General features: G+C 46.6%; 1 protein-coding gene across 1 annotated transcript in view; it reads right to left on the minus strand.

Moving 5' to 3' along the window:
* LAMA2 (laminin subunit alpha 2) overlaps positions 1-18,300 on the minus strand; it is a 549,054-nt gene that overhangs the window by 131,408 nt on the left and 399,346 nt on the right. Inside the window, exons 28-31 of the mRNA XM_048490901.1 lie at positions 17,778-17,912; positions 16,584-16,708; positions 4,474-4,560; positions 2,006-2,061 (exon numbers count right to left, since the gene is read on the minus strand). Coding sequence (XP_048346858.1) covers positions 2,006-2,061; positions 4,474-4,560; positions 16,584-16,708; positions 17,778-17,912 — 403 coding nt within the window. The remainder of the gene's footprint in view (positions 1-2,005; positions 2,062-4,473; positions 4,561-16,583; positions 16,709-17,777; positions 17,913-18,300) is intronic.

An 18,300-nucleotide genomic window follows, 5' to 3' on the forward strand; every position in this document is an offset into this window, starting at 1 on the left:
CAAAGAGAAAGCACATTTCCATAAATAACATATGGGTTTTACAGTGAGCTGTGTATTTTATATATCAACATCTATCCTATTTGGTCAAGTAGTCATACAGATCTGTCAGGTAGACATTTTGAAACTGTAAATCAAATAAATAGCAGAATGCTATTTTCTTTTAAACGGCTAGAATTTTTTAAACCCTCTTGCTAAATCAACGGATAGCTGTGCCAAACCAACTGATAAGAGATTTCCCTATTTAACTGTGACATACAGTATTTTATTTAAACAAACTATTTCTAGCTAACCTCAGTGTTTTTAGAAAGAGTTGGCAATAGATATCACAAAATGTGATGCAAATGAAAACTAACTTAATTCAGTGTGATAGAATTATTTTGTATCAGTTATGAAGACATGAAAATATTCTGAAAGAACAAACAACCATTGCCTGTTATGCATGTTGCAAACAATCAACATGAATTAACACCTCATGGTATATAATTGGTTTGAAAAGAGGAGTCACATCAAGTTGAGCCCTCAGATGAGCAAAACGGACAGGACGCTCTGACTCTAGTAGCGCTTGGAATATACTGGGGCAACAGGAAACATTGGAGGAGGAGGATTCTATCATTTATACATGACGACATGTTTCCTTGGTTTCATCTACAAAAATGTCAGTATAAATGTGTCTTCAGTATTAGTGTTATGTTCAGATGATTACAGTTGTGGGCATGCATGAAACAGAAAAATCATGAAATGTTTAAATGATGGGTTAGCAGAAAGCAAGGACCTTGATTTTCACCACAAATCTACTTTGCATAGCAAGTGCACTCTAGGTCAGACCTACCTGAATGTGAAATGCCTCATGAGACAGCATGCTTGTAAAAACAAAGTTGCTTTTATAACACTGTACACAAACAAAATAAATTCTTAAAATACACTTGTTTGTTAGTATCACCCTAGTAAATCATTTTCTGAATAAAGGAGTTGTTCTGGCCTGCTTCTTTTCAAGTGGGGAAACAAGATAAACATTCACTGTAGGCTTTGACAGACTCCTTATAGTAATAATGGATGCTTCCAGGAATGATAGAACTAATCAACTCTAAAACGCATGATTGGAAAAAGAGCTTGAGAAGTGGGAATCAACAAACTGGCCCCCATCAGTTGCCCTTCTTCCAACAGATCTCAACTGTCAGAAATAACAATTGTGATCAACTTCAGCAATGTATTTGCAGTGATGATGGGACTGACTGGTAAAAACACCACAAGTGATGAAGATCAGTCTGTAAAAGATAAACTGCACAAATATGAGCAGGAGAGAGGGGATTTAGCCCTTTCAATCACTTCTTTAACTGGCTGAAACTTGATAACCACTGTTTTATTCATATTTCATATTTTACATTATTATTTATTTAGAGCACTTCTAATACATTTTTTCTCCAAAATTATACTTAATGTTGGTTAGAATAATAATGCAATTAACACAACTAAAACAGAGATTATCTTGCTGTGGGTTTTCCGGGCTGTGTGGCTGTGGTCTGGTAGATCTTGTTCCTAATGTTTCGCCTGCATCTGTGGCTGGCATCTTCAGAGGGGTATTACAGAGGAAAGTCTGTTACACACTGTGTCCAGACTTTCCTCTGTGATACACCTCTGAAGATGAAAGGGTCATTTCCATGGAACTGTAGGGTTTTGAATCCATTTTTTTGTATGTATCAGAGTGTACAATGAGCTAGTCCACATAGCTCAAAATAGTGACAGACCAGTACACCATGGATATTAGAGAGCTGGTGCTCTTTATCATAAAGATTCTGTAAAATAATAATTCACATTTGAAAACAAAAACAAACCACCACAAATTCTAGAACAGTGTTAATATACGTACACACGCATGCTATGCCTTCACGAGCATGTCGGGGTTCACAGCCTGCACATTTCCACCCAGTCGATCCAGGTTTGCACATGCACTGTCCAGTGACAGGATCACAGGGAACAGGCAATGAACCGTATGGATTACACTCACATTCTTGGCAAGATCCACCTGGAATTTTTGGATTCCCAGTATAACCAGAAGAACACCTATCAATTGAAAAATTGGAGTACAATTTAAATCAGTTTTAAGAATTCCACTGTAAGTGTTTTTCTGTGAAGGAATAGATCCAAATCACATACTTATCAGGACCCTCTATATGCACACAGGGAAGAATGACTGCTCCGGGTATGCATGTAACATTTGCTGTGGGTTATGTGCTCTTAGCATTAATGCAGAAAGTATATAGTTCACATGACACAAGGGTGGATTCCACATGGGCCAAAAATAGCGGTGTGAAAACAGTGTGAAAACGGTGTGAAAACAGTGTGAAAACGGTGTAAACTTTTTGAAATAATTTGAAATAATTTGACATAGTTTTCACACCGCTGTTTTTGGCCCATGAGGAATCCGCCATAGAGTGAGGGTCTGTGCTTCCCAACAGGATCATATAGAGAACCCAAACCAAACAAACCAGCCAGTATCATTCTAAGACACTTAATGGATTATTTTGTCAAATCTCACAATCTTACTACATCCCAGAATAGGTTATTCTATATCTGCACAGTTTCTCTGAGAAATCTCCAAGGAAGAATATATCCTAACTTTCTGGAACAGTTTATTATATTACTGAACTATTCCAATAGTTTATTATATTACTGAACTATTCTAATGTTTTATCTAAATCTACTCTCTTTATACTTTAAAGTCATTGAATCTTCTCTAACATGCTTTTACATGTTTGAAAATTGTCTGACTAAACTTCCCTTATTCCTTAAATTTAATATGCCTTTAGGATTTGTCTTCCAGATCTTTTACAATATTCATTTTTACAATGTTTTAGCATCTTGCAAACTAGTGCTTATCAGAATCATCAATGCTTGAATGTAGTAGGTGTGGAATTATGGTCCTGTGTAGAGAACAGGGTCCCCATTTGGGGTAGGTGACATATTTCCCCTTTCCTCACATTCCACCATATATGATTATTTTTTCCTCAGAAGCATTTACATATAATAACAAAGATGTAAATAATATGATATAAAATTACAATAAATGCTCTTAAAACATATTTTCAAACAATTTGCCAAATTTTGAGTGTATTTAACAGCATTCATCCCATGAAAAGCAGTATTGTTTAGTGGTCAGAGTTTCAGACAAGGGCATTTTCCCCATGGACATATTATCCCGAGGGAAAACCAGGATCAAACATACTGGGTTGTTTGTATCTCAGTTTTTCCCTTTGCACAGCTGACCCACCAGCGCATTCAGGCCGGGAGGAAGAACTCCAGTGAATTACTGGAGCCCCCAGTTTATTTTCATTTTCCACATGAACATTCATGTTTACATAGTTTACATACGTTTACATACATTTACATTATTTACGTAGATTCCTGCGCATATGCGAACATTGCCATTTTTCTGACTTTTTGATTGGCTGTAGATATGGGGAGGGGAGAGCAGGAGGCGAGGCAGGAAAAATAAACTGGTACATCTCCTGCGATGTTTGCATGGGACCGGGATCAGTCCGGACTTTTTCAAAAGAACTGCCAATTTTATTGGTTTTTGAAAGCCACAGGATAAGGGAAATCTTGCAGGGTGGGCCCAATTTAGGCCCGGAAGCCATGCAAAAGTCATGGCCAAACTGGGATGTCTCACCTCCTTATCCCAGGATATATGGTCTGTGGGGAAAACACCTAGGATCTAGAAGACCCCAGTTGAATCAGTTCTCCTCCATGTAAGCCCTACTTGAGTGATCTTGGGCTAGTCACAATTTTTTTTAGCCTAACTCAGCCTGTAGAGTTTTTATAAAGATAAAGTGGAGGAGACGAGAAAGATGTAAACCTTTTGGGATCTCTACTGGAAAGAAACGTGGGTTATAAATGAAGTAAATAAATAAAAATATATGAAGGTGGGAGGTTGATAAACAGTAGGTTGATTAGTGGGTGGAAAGAAGATTAAAAAAGCAAGAAAGGGTGAGGATTTGGATGATGCCACAATGAAGGAAACAGAAAATAGTGTGGGAAGGAGACACAGGGGGAAATGCCTTACAGGTCCCCCACTTAATCATTTTATTGTGGACACCTTGATCAAACTGCTATAAAAATAACATGGTTACAGATGGAAAATATATAATCATGGCTTTGTAAAAGGAATGTTCTTATCTTTTTTCTTATCATGCATTTTAACTTGAAGCCTGCATAATATCTTAGTCATCTGAAATTTCTACCATGTACTACATCATACGTAAACAAAGGATGTCAAACAAAAATGTGGAGAGATCAGACAAGATATATTTGTCATGTCATGGCCCATAAACGGATAATGTGCATCCATTTATTCTTTGCATTACAATAATTTACATAAATGTCACTTTCTGATCAGCAATACATAAAAATAGTTTATGCTTGCTTTTTCCTATTTTTTATTTAGCCTTATTTTTATCTTACACTACCTTTCCTTACCTTTCACAGTACTGTCCTTCATATCCAATTGGGCAAGCAGTACATCGGTAATCACTGACTCCTTCTAAGATACATGAGGGGCTAAAACTGAAACAAACATCAAAATGTACAGTTACCCTTTTTTTCATTTCATTTTACATATATTTTACGTCAATTAGAAGGAAAGAATTCCCAGTGTCTTGACACCCAGTGCAATGATGTCACTTACGTCACAATCCAGAAGGGAAATCGTTGCCCTGGAGGCAATACTCAAGTATTTGTCCAAAACTCTATGGTTTAAACAGCATGATGATGACATTATTTCTCCATCGCTGTAGAAGAATGTTCTCACACTGAGGATGCTCATTGCCCCTCCCACTTTTGCCCAGGAATTTCCTCCCACTGTCTAGACGAGCAGTGGCAGGCAAAGACAGCAGGCGACAAGAGGTCTCCCACTACTCCTGGGAAACTGATAATCCTACCTAAAAAATTATTGGTTGATGCTATACAAATAACACAAGATGTCACAGCAAATAATTGTAAGGAAATATGTGAAGTCAAGTCAGGGTCAGTTCCAGGTTTTGGGAAGGGGGTAGGCAGAAAGTACACAGGGCTTCTGCCTGCCCTCCTTGTATTTCCCTTTCCACCACCCACCTGAGTGTCTCTCTCTGTCTGTAAATCTTTCCCCTGCTTAGAATCCTTCACACTGTCTGCACCCACAGCTGCCCACACAGTTTGCATGCTCTTTGTTTGATGGAACTGGAAAGTGCATGCAGCTGGAAGGGCTGCTGCCAGGAACACTGCTGCCATGAACCACCTGCATGCTCTTCTTCAACAATACTTAGCATATTTAGCTAGCAGTATGGGTAGTGGAGTACTCATAAACAGGTGGGGAAGCATGGGTAGCAGGAGAGGCGCATGGATGGAAGGTTTGTTTAGCAGTTGGGCCTACTGGAAGCTGTATGTCCTGGCACCTACCTCATTAAAAGTATGCTAAATTTCAAAAATTCTCATAAAATTGGGGAAATGCCAGACAATTCACATGCTAACAAACATTACTATTGGAAATCTTCTGGAGGCACTGCAAAGTCCTTTTTTGCCAGAGTCTCAATGGGGTCTCAACTGCAGACATTTGGTGGTGGTGGTGGTGGTGGTTGTGATGGTCTTGCATGCATAATCAAACCAACTGTTTTTAGGCGGAGACTTTGATTTTTACTTGTTTTAATATAATAAACTTAAATTTATTAAAAAGCCTCTCTAATAAATTCAATGTTGTACTTTAGAGGATTCTCCTCTTATTCATTCAACCATATTTAAGCACAAGCCTGAGAGCATAACTGCCCTCACCTTGTTTTCTACTTCCTATCTTCAGCCCTGGTTGACACACCTCCATGAAACATAAAGTATTTTTATTGATTGATTGATTGATTGATTGATTGATTGATTGATTGATTGATTGATTGATTGATTGATTGATTGATTGTTAAACTTATAGACCGCCCTCCCTCGGAGGGCTCAGGGCAGTTTACAACAACAACAAATAACCAATAAATAACAAATAACCACAAGTAATACAGTGGCACAATTAGTACAGGTACAAGTTAAACACGGCATTTAAATCATAATATAAAATTTCAGAATACCAAACAGATGGCGTCTAATGGCTAAACTCTTCTAAGAGGGGGACAGCAGGGTCCCAATTATTAAAAAAGGGGGAAAGGGGGGGCAGGGAGAGGGGGGAGGGAGGGAGTATCAGTGCCTGGCCTCCCCAAAGGCCCGGTGGAATAGCTCAGTCTTACAAGTCCTACGGAACTCATTAAGGTCCCGCAGGGCCCGGACAGTTGGTGGGAGAGCATTCCACCAGGCAGGGGCCAGGGCCGTAAAGGGTAGAAGCCAGCCGCATCATGGAGGGGCCAGGGACCACCAGTAGATTGGCCTCTGCCTAACACAGAGGCTGGGATGGGACATATGAGGCCAGACGGTCCCGCAGGTACGAGGGTCCCAAACCGCGTAAGGCCTTGAAGGTTAACACCAATACCTTGAAAACGATTCAGAATTCAACTGGAAGCCAGTGCAAGCGGCACAGCACAGGTAAGATGTGATCCCTAATGGCACCTCCTGTAAGCAGGCGGGCCGCTGCATGCTGGACCAGTTTCAATTTCCGAATCAGGCGCAAGGGAAGGCCCGCGTAGAGCGAGTTGCAATAGTCTAATCTGGAGGTGACCATTGCATGGATCACCATGGCCAGGTCCGTCTGGGAGAGGAAGGGGGCCAGTTGCCGGGCCTCACGGAGGTGGAAAGATGCAACCCGGGTTACATGGGCCACCTGGGTCTCCATCGAAAGAGACGAATCCAGGTGGACCCCCAGGCTGCGAACGGAAGGGGTTGGTGCCAATGAGGCCCCTTCCCACACCGGCGGCTGGAAATCCCCTGCCCCCCCCCCGGCCCAGCCAAAGGATCTCCGTCTTTGCTGGATTCAGCTTTAACCTGCTCTGCTTCAACCAACCAGCTACCGCCTCCAAACAATGCTGTAGAGCTGCTGGGGTGGTGGCTGCTCCCCCCTCCATTGACAGAATGAGCTGAGTGTCATCAGCATATTGATGGCACACCAGCCCAAAGCTCCGCACCAACTGAGCAAGGGGTCGCATATAGATATTAAATAACATTGGGGACAACAGCGCCCCCTGAGGCACACCGCAATGAAGAGGGCACCTCTGGGAGGCTTGGTCCCCGCACCACACTTGCTGACTCCGGTCCTAGAGAAACGAGGCAATCCATTGAAGGACAATGCCCCACACCCCGGAAGTGGCCAGGCGGTGGGTCAAAAGATCGTGGTTGACCACATCAAACGCTGCGGTGAGATCTAGCAACCAGTTGTATTGACCAAGTGTTGAAACTGATTGGAAGTAAAACAATTGTTAGTTTTGCCTCTCTCTCTCCTCTCTGCCTTGTCAATTGTAATAGCCAGAAAGGTTCATTTCATAGCATACAAGCAATACATTATCTGGGTTTTTTACAACAAAACTAGAAGATCTCCATTCACTCCCTAATGCCTTATCTGAGAACAACACAGCTTGAACACATAAGACAATACATGCTACGTCTCACTCAGCATTCAGTTTCAGCTGTCATGTCAACAGAATGAATAATCACAATTGTATTCAGGTAGCCAGACCACAGCCAACACACAGAATACAAATGAGACTATGCCCCTTTCCTGCAGGCAATAGACAGAATATTGGGGCCAGCATGCTTCTGCTCATACTTAGGGCATACAAAAATTCTAGAAAAGTTCTTTGTTTGAACAACAAATTTCATAGTAGGACTCCAAGGCCATTTTGGCGTAGATCAGCATCTCAAATGGCCTAGGGTATGGTACTGAATGGACTTATGATGAGTGTTTATACACCAAAATATGATAATCTTTCCTTCAATTCAGAATTGAACGACAATTCCTATTCTATATCATGATCCACACCTTGATCGACTTTATCATGATCTGTACCTTGATCAACTATCATGATCTGTACCTTGATCCAACTGAAAACAGCTGTAGCTCGTTATCACCAGAGTCTTGCGCCAAAGCTGGGAGAGAGAAAAACCCACACCAGCTGATCTTTGAAATAAGGCAGTATACATTTGCAGGGAAATTTCTTGCATTTTGCAAAGGTACACTTCTTGGTTAACAATACATATTCTTGTAAGCTTAAATAAGTGTCAGTATTACACACATGCAGGACTCAAGCTAACAAGTTTACTAGTCTTGACCACACCAGTTAATGACCATTATTTTTTCCTGTCACTTGTCTTAACTTACTAAGTAACACTTTTCTAATCTGACTCTGTGCAAACTTGTCTCAAACCATCCTTTAAGTATGCTCAATACTTGCATGTAATCATAAGTGCTTCAACCTGTTTTTCTCTGCTATCAGTCTGGCTCTCAGTTCAACACTGCAGCTGAATTGTGTTTCAAAAACAGTTTGCAATCTAGAAAAAAAAACAACCTTGGTTTTTGGAGGGGGAAAGGTTGAAAAGCTCAATGGAACAGATGGAACTGGTTATGTGATTCTCTGAAGAATGGTACATGAGCTCATTGTTTATAGGAGGAAAAAAAGGTATACAGTTTAATCAGATGAAAGTAACCAGCTTTACCTTTTAAACTATTTGTAAAATAAATACTGAGTCAGATTAACACTGAAAAAGCAACATGGCAGTTGTAACCCAACCTAATTTTCCCCCTTTGCCACAGTGCAATCAGCATCCTCCTCTAACATGCTTATGATGCATTAAATCAATATTGCTTGAATGAGTAATAAAATTATACCTTTGCAAAAATATAAACAAATTGATCTCCTTCTCACAAACTCACTATCCAACACATTTTCAACTCAGTAAACTGACTTACAAAGCAAGTCACATTCTTCAGTGTTGTTTTTTCCAGCTCATCACATTTGTAAGTGTGCACTGAACATACAGAAACAGCCAAGACATATTAAAAATGTAAAGACTTAAAATTGTTACTGACACTTAGCATTGTGGCTAACCACGTTGAAAGGAAAATACAAGAACTGTGTATCCAGGACTTTGTGCTTTCCATTGTTCCATGAAAATGTACACATGCTCAACAACCTGCAAGCAGATTTAAGCTGATATACAAGCAGTGAAGCACCACATTGTGTGGCAGTTCACTGGTGAATACCCAGCTTTCACCTTTGATGTTGCTGAATGAGCAATAGAGGGCAAAGTAGAAAAGTGGCAGAGGCATCAGGGTTATTAACTCAGCTCAGCTGCTGAAAGGATAGCAGCACTCAGCATGGGCCAGCAATGTTGTCATTGGTGCCCTTGTGAGGAGCTGCTATCAAATATACATCTTGATGGTGCTGTAGAAGAAACCTTTATATCTCCAAACTTCTGACCTCATGTAAGGGAACTTGTTCCTACTTGATATGGAATCCAATGGAACTGTGGAACCCAGGTTACTAGTTAACCCTCACATAAGTAGGTGCTGTCCAATTCATCGTATAAGTACTTGGTTGGTTTAAATCCAAGCACTATATTACAATTAAAGATTTAGGAAATTGTGACTTAACAGTCTCATCTACAAGAATACAGACAGAAGGAACCTAACTTGGATTTGTATCAGGAAACTGATCTTCATCCTTTCTTGCAATGAAAAGATTGCATTATGTCACAGGAGTCCGAAAGTTTGTTGAAAGCACAAGAGTGCCTTCAACAATGTGTAAGAATATCTGTGCAGAGTATTTTCAACTATGTGCAAGAATATCTGTGCACACAGAGCAGACTTCTCACTCTGAGACATATAAATTAATCTTAGATCAAAGCCATACAAGGCTCACGGGGATACACTTTAAATTGTAACATTGTTGTAAAGAAAATAATACAGCAACTTCAGAAAAAAACAGTGATATTCTTATTTAAGAATGAGGTGTTAGTCTTTTGATCAAGTAGTCCAAAACAGGATAAGAATACAAACAGAAAGCAGAGACCCGCAGTATCAAATAAAAAAATATGTTAAGTCACTGAAGAAGAATGGAATGGGAAAGGTCATTAGCGTAGCATACCCCACAAAATGGATTCAGTAAGCTAGCCTCTTTTAAATTATTTGATTGTTCACAAGTTGCCCCAAACCAACCAAACATTAAATAAGAACTCAATAAATTACAAAGCCTATACCAAGGCAATGTAATGCTTTTATAGCAGCACAAAAATATGAGCATAAGTCTCCCTATTGCTCCCTTGTGACTACACTGAACTTGAGTGCTCTGTTCCAGCTACACTTGCGAGAAATAAGATGCACCTGAATAACCAGGGGCAGCCATTGCTGCTGGGGTGAGCAGCGCAGCAAAATAAGGGGTTGCAAGGTAGGAATTGCATGCTGCAGAACCGGGTGCATTGATTGGCTCCCAGCCGCTTTGGCGGGAGGAGCCTGGGTATATATAGACGCCTCTCCTGGTCCGCGCCCTTCCCGGCGGCAAGACCCAGCAAGGCGTGGTTGTGTGGTTGGCGTCTCGCATAAGGCCTGGAAGGAGACTGGTTGCGGCCTCAAAACTTGCCTTTTCTTTTCCTTTTTTTCCCGACTTTTCCTCACCTTGCTTGTTCTCACTTTTATTCCTTCTTTCTCCTTGCTGAGTGAAGTGGACCGGGTCTCAAGCGCTTCGCATGGGTCCCAAGCCGGGCTAAGAGCAAGGACAACCTTTCGGGCAGAGCTCGAGCCCTCTTAAATAGAGGTTCGGGCCCAGACCCGCCCGGGGTCTCCGGAAGGCGGCCCGGTGGTCGGGCGGATTGGTGCAGCGACGCTGGCGGCTGCCAGTGGCTTTGGGTCTGTCCCCCCATTGGCCGGGCATGGACCGCTGGCCCAGTGGAGCACCCTTCCCCGGGCGGGGAGGGCTACTCCCGCTGCCTCACGGGAGCGGCGGGCCGGGGCGACGCGCTGGCACTGGATCCTTTGCACTGGTATGCAGCCAACTTAGCTGGATTCGCTGTTGCACCTCTCCTCGCAGGCTCCCCTCGGGCGGTGTGGCCAGCGAAGTCCGGGTCCCCTCGCGCTGGCGTGCAGGGGAGCCGGAGCCCTCCACGTCAGCGGCTGCCGCCGTGGGTCTCGGGCGAGGAGCAGTCGCCACATCCAGTGGACGCATCCGTTGGCCCCTCCGCTCTGGGAGAGCAGGAGGGGAAGGAAGCGGTCGTCGCAGGCGCTCCCGGTCCTTCTAGAGCGGTCTCCCAGCTCTTCATCTTCGGGTGGAGTCCCTCCGAGGGATCTACGACGATGCCCAGAGTTGGGGGGGAAATTTTTTGGTTCCAAGGGGAAATCATCGTGGCCCGGGCTTCTCCCCATTTTGGATGTCGCAAAACGCATGGCGCTTTGGGGTAAGCGTGAGGCGACCCTTCCCAGCCCGGCTCAGGACGACCCCAGCTGCAACCTCGGGCCTGGGTCCCACCTCCCCAGGAAGCTCCGGGAGCGTGGGGCACCTTCGACGGGTACCATGTTGTTATTTTCTAAGTTTCCGGGCGGGAGGGTGAATATATGGCTTTGTCGGAGCGGAAAGCGGACAGAAAGCGGGCGGCGACCCGGCGGCAGCCGAATGCCGCATCTCTTTAGCAACTGGCTGCAGTGGTTTCACTGGAATTCCTGGCCCTCGCCGGGGCTGCCTACCCCTGCGCGGCCTGGCACCTGGCGCCCACATGTACCACGTGCTGTGAGCTCGGGCGCTGGCGGGCCGAGCCAGCAGCCATTGCCTACTTTATGAAGGGCTACGCTATCCGGAAGAACGCTGTCCCACAAGAGCCGGTTCCGGGCTTTGGGACCTCTCTTTCAATGCACTGCACTCAAACCTGGATGAAGTCAGTTGCCCAGCCGGGCCTTGACGCAGAAGGGGACAGTCGAGCCATCTGCCCCCAAAATCCGCTAGAGCTTTCCCGGGGCGGGCGGGGGCAAAAGGGCTTTGTTGGGATTTCAACCGGGCGCTTGCCAGCCGCCCAAGTGCAGGTTTGAGCATGTTTTGTTCCAACTGTTCTGCAGCAGTCATGGCAGAAGCCGAAGCACCTAAGCCGGGCGTGGGCGCTCCCTTTCGCGATGCAGGCCCGGTCCTCCGGCGCCGAGCCCTCACACAAAGATTCCGATTGGTCAAAGCAGTGCCCCCGCCCCCGCAAAACATTTTACATTTACTTTTCCCTAACTGCAGTCAGCTTCCAGGCTCTTTGCTGGTGTGGCTGCAGCGTTACTCCAGACAGGGCGCAAGCCGCGCGCCTGCTAGGCAGGTTTCCCAGTTAATCATTCTTCGCATAGACCCCGAGGTCTGTTCGCTTCGGTATGCCACCCTGGACGAGGCTTTTCATATCCTCCCATTAGGCAGGCAGCAGGCACTGGTGCCCCTTCTGGCAACCAGTGACCCATTCAATCTGCTTCCGGCTCCTGCCCATTTCCCCCCCCTGGACTTCGAGCTGCTGGGCATCCATTTCCAAGGCAGCTGGTATGTGGACAAGGCCATGCCCATGGGCTGCTCTTTGCCTGTGCAGCTTTTTGAGACTTTCAGCACGTTCCTTGAATGGGCTGTTCAAGCAGAGTGGTGCCCTTCCGGGCGTGGTGGGACTCATTATCTGGGTGATTTTTTTGTTCATCGGTGGGCAGGGCACCAGGGAGTGTGTAAATTTTGCTTTGCAGGCTTTCCAGGCCCTGACGGCTGAGCTGGGGGTCCCCTTGGCTCCCCAACAAGACAGAGGGCCTCCACTGCCCTCTGTCATTTGGGCATCCACCTGGCATCGGTTCAAGGCACCTCCTCGCTCCCCTCGCGGGATAAGCTCCTGGCCTCACCACCCTGCTGCAACTCCGTGCTCCATTAAAAAAGCATGCAGGGTCTCGCCAGGTCCAATCCTCTACTGGGCCACCTTTATTTCGCTTTGCAGGGTGGTGGAGCCTGGCAGGGCGTTCTGCTCTCGGGCTGGCCAGGTCCTTGTCGGGCTGCAAGTCCCCCTGATCACCACGTATCAGGGTATCCCGGGGTCTGAAGCGAGGATCTGCAGGTGCTGGCTGGCGTTCGCTTCCGGGGCTTCTCTTCAAACGGCATTTCCCTGTGGCGGACTTACCTCTGGAACCCGGCTTGGAGTTGCAGGTGCACTCTGGACGCCCGGTGCCTTTGGTTTTGGGGTTTACTTTCCAGGGCCGGTGGGCTCAAGGTCTCTGGCCCCCTCGCACCCGGCATTCACAGGGTATCACCAGGGATCCTCTCCCACTTTTCTGGAGCTGTTTCACATCTTGGTGGCGGTGCACGTCTGGATACGACCTCTTGGCAAAATAGAAGGGTGCTTTTCTGGTGTGATAACCAGGCTGTGGTTCGTGAGGTGAACAGAGCAGTCACACCTCCAAGTCGGCACGGGTCATGTAAGCTTGGTTCGCAATTCTGGTTTTTTACCTGCCTCTCTTTTTAGCATTTCCTTTAAAGCCAAGCTTTTCGTTCCAGGCTTCTGCCAGAATGAGATTGCTGACGCCTTATCTCGCCAGCAGGTGGATCGTTTTGGGCGCCTGGCCCCAGCGGGGCGGAGCTGTTCCTCGGCGACAGTGCCGAGGCGTCCCTCTGGGACAACCTTGGCAGCGAGCAGTCATCACAGGTGTTTTGAACTCATTGGCACCGGCCACATGCAGGCAGTGCAATGCACCGAGCCGTCGTCGCGGGACTTTCAGTGAAGCTTCGCTACCGTGACCACCGGGAGGGATGTCTGGCGGCGGGGTGGACACGGGCCTCCTCCTCGAGTACCTTGTCCGGCTCCATGGGCAGGGGATGCACCCCGCACCATGGGGGTGCAGCTGGCGGGCATCGCCTTCAATTGCAGGGTCTCGGGTTTTCCGGACGTTACCGGCGGGCGTTAAATGCCGTGCACCGGCTGGTGGCTGGTTAGGCGCAGGGTCGGCCCTTGGCAGAGGGATCTCAGGTTGATCGCAGTCACCAGGGAGGTGCCCGGGCAGTCGCCGGGGTGCTGCGGCAGGTGTAGCGCTTCACGCTATGAGCGCTTGCTCTTCACGCGACCCACTTTCCACCTGGCACACCTCATGGGACTTTCAGGCCGGGGGAATTGGTCGCCCCCACCGGTGTGGATCGAAGCCTTTCCAGCACCGCTGGGCTGCAAAGGGAGCACCCTAGTCCTGTCTGGGGACATGGTCTATGCGTGGCTGGCTCATTCAAAACCGATCCCAGGAGGGTCGCTGGGTGCTTGGGTCAATTCATGCCAGCTCTACCGAGGCGCACGCTCCTCCTGCCCCCTCCCTCCACTCATCCAGCGTGGCTCCGGCACAGGCCAGCCGCGGGTCGGTGGCATGCTCTTAGTGCATGAGGATGGGTCCCCCCTCACCAGGTTCCAGTTCCTGGCGGTGTTCCGGGCATGCCTGGCCTGGGCTGGAGCTTTCGTTTGCCGCTGAATTTGGCCTGCACTCCTTCACAGGATAGGAGCCGCCACGGCTCGCGGCTGCCAGGTTGCATGGTGGGACGCTTGGGAAGACATTTGCGCTTTGGGCAGGTGGCGGTCCGGGAGCCTTTCGGGCGTGCACATCTCGCCCACACCTGACTTGTTAATTCTTTTCCACAGTGCCTCCAGGGACGCCGCCAGACTGTCTATCGACAGGTGTGGGTGCGTGGGGGCACAGCTCCGCAAATCAACCGTGCTGAAGAATACGCATGCACTTCGGACTAGGGCCGACATCTCGGACTCGGAGTGCACAGTGAGGATTGTGTGGATGGGGCAGGGGCACATGCTGTGGCATGAGCTGGAGCCCCAAAAATAATTGAATATATTTTCCAGTCGGCCACGCCAGGACCTATTGGTCATTCATTTGGGGGAGGAGGACCTCCCTGCCAGGTCGGAGCCTTGACCTGCGATTGTCGCGGCGGTAAGGCCACCACACTTCGGAGCTTTGCCAGGCATCGGCCTGGTATGACCTATGGTTTGGTCTGAGATGCTGCAGCGGGTCCACTGGAGGGGAGCTGTGGATCCCCACTGCCGTGGGACAGGGACCTGCAGAAGAAAGGTCAACAAAGGCGGCCGCTTGCAAGGTGGTCACTACTCTCCCTTGGGGGAGCGGTGTGGCGGACCTTCACTCCGAGATCTCCCGGGACAACCAGGAGACTTCTTCGGAGCCAGATGGGCTGTCTGCCTGGACCCAATGGGGTTTTGGACATGTGGCTTCAGTCCATTCAACTTACTCCTCCACGATGGTTGAGATAGGGACAGTGCTCAGGCTTGAGGAGCTTGGAAGCCAGGTGAGCATTGGCGAGGGAGGGGCAGCTCGTGGGCGGGTTTGCCCAACGGGTGTCGCTTTTGCATCTGGGGAGAGAACGAGCCTTCCCGCTGAGGGCTCCCAGTGTGGCTTGTGCGCCCTGTTATGGGCCGGGGGGGGTGAGTCGCGGCAGGCAGGCAGGCAGGCAGGCAGGCGGGTCAGCTGCCCGGCTAACCCCCCAGGGAGTGGGGTTGGGTTGGGCCGGTAGGCGGCCATGGGCTTAGCCGGTGCCCGACACCCCAGCAAGCAAGGCAGGAGGACGGGCTGTGTGCGGCCTTGGGGCTTAGCCAGTGCCCGTCTCCTCAGCATGGGCGGGAAGAGGGTGGAAGCAAGGAGTGTTATCTCTGGGGCTTCCCTTCCCGCCAGTCCCATATGATGGGATGGGATGGGCGACCCGTTTGCCGCCCAGCTCTTTTGTATATAGTTATTGCTGTTATGTTTGATATTTCAATAAACGGGCTGCGGCCCATTCCTTTTCCAGCCTGTCGTAGTGGTGTATTTATTGTGCAAGTAAGTCTCACCATCTGCAGCAATAATTTTATAATGCTCATTCATAATCCTTTTACTATTACATTTTCCACCCTTTATGAATTTCTACATTGCTAATTAGCCTGGAAGCAATTTCTGCAACAAAACAATTTAGCAGGGTAGTTTGGTCACTGTTTAGTGATCCATATTGTCAGAACAAAGCCCCACTTGTCCATATAAGGGTTAATGCCTGATTATTTGAAGAGGGCCTGCAGGTGCAGATAATGCTGTGTGGGTTCTTTTAGTATTATCTCTTCAAGGCCAAGCCAGGAATTGAATTAATTAGCATCCTATGAGAATTGATGTCATCTGGGAAGGAGATGGGGGGGAGGGAAGAATATGAGCTGGGTGCAAAAATCTGTGGGAAAGCTTGTTGATAGGGCCCAGCCATTGGTTAAGGAAGTCATCTGGCTTAGAGCAGTAATGCTATAATTAGTTATGGCTGGGGACCAACAGGGAGGATTTCATTGGGTCACCTGGGTTTCATGACACAACCTAGCAGGTGGGATTGATGACTGGACCTTTTGGTGTTGCATGCTACATTTGCTCATTGAAACTGAAGAAGAATTATCTAGACTGTAAGTCTGTATTAGGCAGATCTAGTCAGTGTTATTGATTTTTTGCTATTGTATTTTGGAGACTGCACTCAGTCTTATTTCTGTTTTTTCCAATCTTTGTCATTTTATTTATGCACTCAGACCTTAGTAACCCTGGAAGGTGACTCATATCCTGCACTTTTTCAACACTGACAACTGACCCAAGAAGCCTATGAGAGGGACCTAAACCAAAGCAAAGGGGGAAATCTGTAATACATGCTTACTTGTTGCTGGAAACAAGCAAAGGGCACGCACAGGGACAGCAGTCATCAGGAGAGCCTCGAACAACCCCATAGTACCCAACAGCACACCTTTCACAGTGGTCACCACTGGTGTTTTGACGGCAGTTCTGTGGAGCAGAGAAGAAAATAGCACTCTGGGGTCACTCCAACATTACTGGTTATTAAAGAGATGCAGAAGAATTTGTCATGTTTGTTTTTACTGGTTATACTGTAATATGAACTTGCTTTGCCTATCAGACCAAGGACATCTACTTTAGTAATCCCTGGCCCGGGAGTCTGGCTGGGCTGCTGCTGGGCTGAAAAGGAGAGGGCAGCACCCTGTGCCCAGGAGGTAAGTGGGGCATAGTGAGCTGTGTGTGGCATGTGGGGTGTGTGGCATCAGGGCCCATGGGAGGGGCAGAAAACTAAAAGTCCACCCCAGGCTTCATTTTTGCCAACTGCGCCTGTGGTCTCCTGTCTTACCTTTTCTCAGCGCCTATGCCTAACTGAGTTCAAAACTTAAAGTAAGCATGACTTCTAATGACTTTAAGAGTCCCTGTGTAAGAGGGGATACATATATAGGAAGAAAATGTGCTTATGATATTAGACAATTAAAAGTTTGAAGATGTTTAAGTTCACAGAGAACACTGTTCAAGGATATGTGGCCAAGCAGGGTTCCACATAATGTGGCTGTTCTCTTTTTGTGCAAGCAAAAACCCAAGAAAGTCATTGCAAGTAGCTCTTACAAGGTCATCTTGTACAACATATACTGCCAGACATTTCAGCAACCCAGTCCCTTGATAATGACTGTCTTTGATCAAATCATATCACCATTCCGAATTGGAGTATAATGATTGCATTACATCACCTTTTGTATAAAGTGACACCGATCAGAAATGAAAGATCAGTGCTAGATCTTAAAGTAGCCATTGTAAAAATTGAGGTGCATTGAGTGAAACTACTCTTCTACTATTGTATGGCTGGATCCAACTGACAGTTCATATTTTAGAAGTGTTTACCACTACAAATCTCAGGGTACATGAAGCAAACATGTTTACTGTGGAAAGTGTGTACTGATTCAGGATACTAAAAAGAATTTAAACCTAGTGAATATAATGCCTGCTATTTTATTGCACCACAAACTTTCTGCATATTCAAACAAAGAATATAGTCAATACTTTAGGAAAAGCTTTGTACCTGACATATGGAGGTTTCAGGATCACACATATCACTGTGCCCATGACACTGGCATGGCACACAGGCACCTAAAGCAGGACCTGGTCTTCTACCAGTTGATGTGGAAGCAAGTCTATAAAAGCCTGGGGAGCACACCTGCAACAAAAAATATATTTAAAAATCCATTATAGTGTGAGCTTGGTGAAGAGGGATTCAGGAGGATTACAAGTGCACCTTCATCTTGGTTAGGTTTGACAAGTAACTTGCCCTCCCCATCTCCTAAGGCAAGCCTCAAATTGTTTCACAAACAATGTGCAGCATACTTCAGAAGAAACAGTACAATTCTAATTGAAAACTCTGTCGCTAGATCCCTGGAGGTAGCTCAAGAGCATCAGGCTTTTCATATTCCATCTTGAGAAGTCTTTCATTTAGATGTTTCCTCCTTGTACATCATGCATCTCTCTCTCTCTCTATTTCCTAAGAAAAATGTTGTTCTAGGGGAAAAAAATTCACTGGCTGTACAAAGTGAGCAGGAGCACTCTGT

Source organism: Sphaerodactylus townsendi, linkage group LG01, assembly GCF_021028975.2.
Source record: "Sphaerodactylus townsendi isolate TG3544 linkage group LG01, MPM_Stown_v2.3, whole genome shotgun sequence".
NCBI lineage: Eukaryota > Metazoa > Chordata > Lepidosauria > Squamata > Sphaerodactylidae > Sphaerodactylus > Sphaerodactylus townsendi.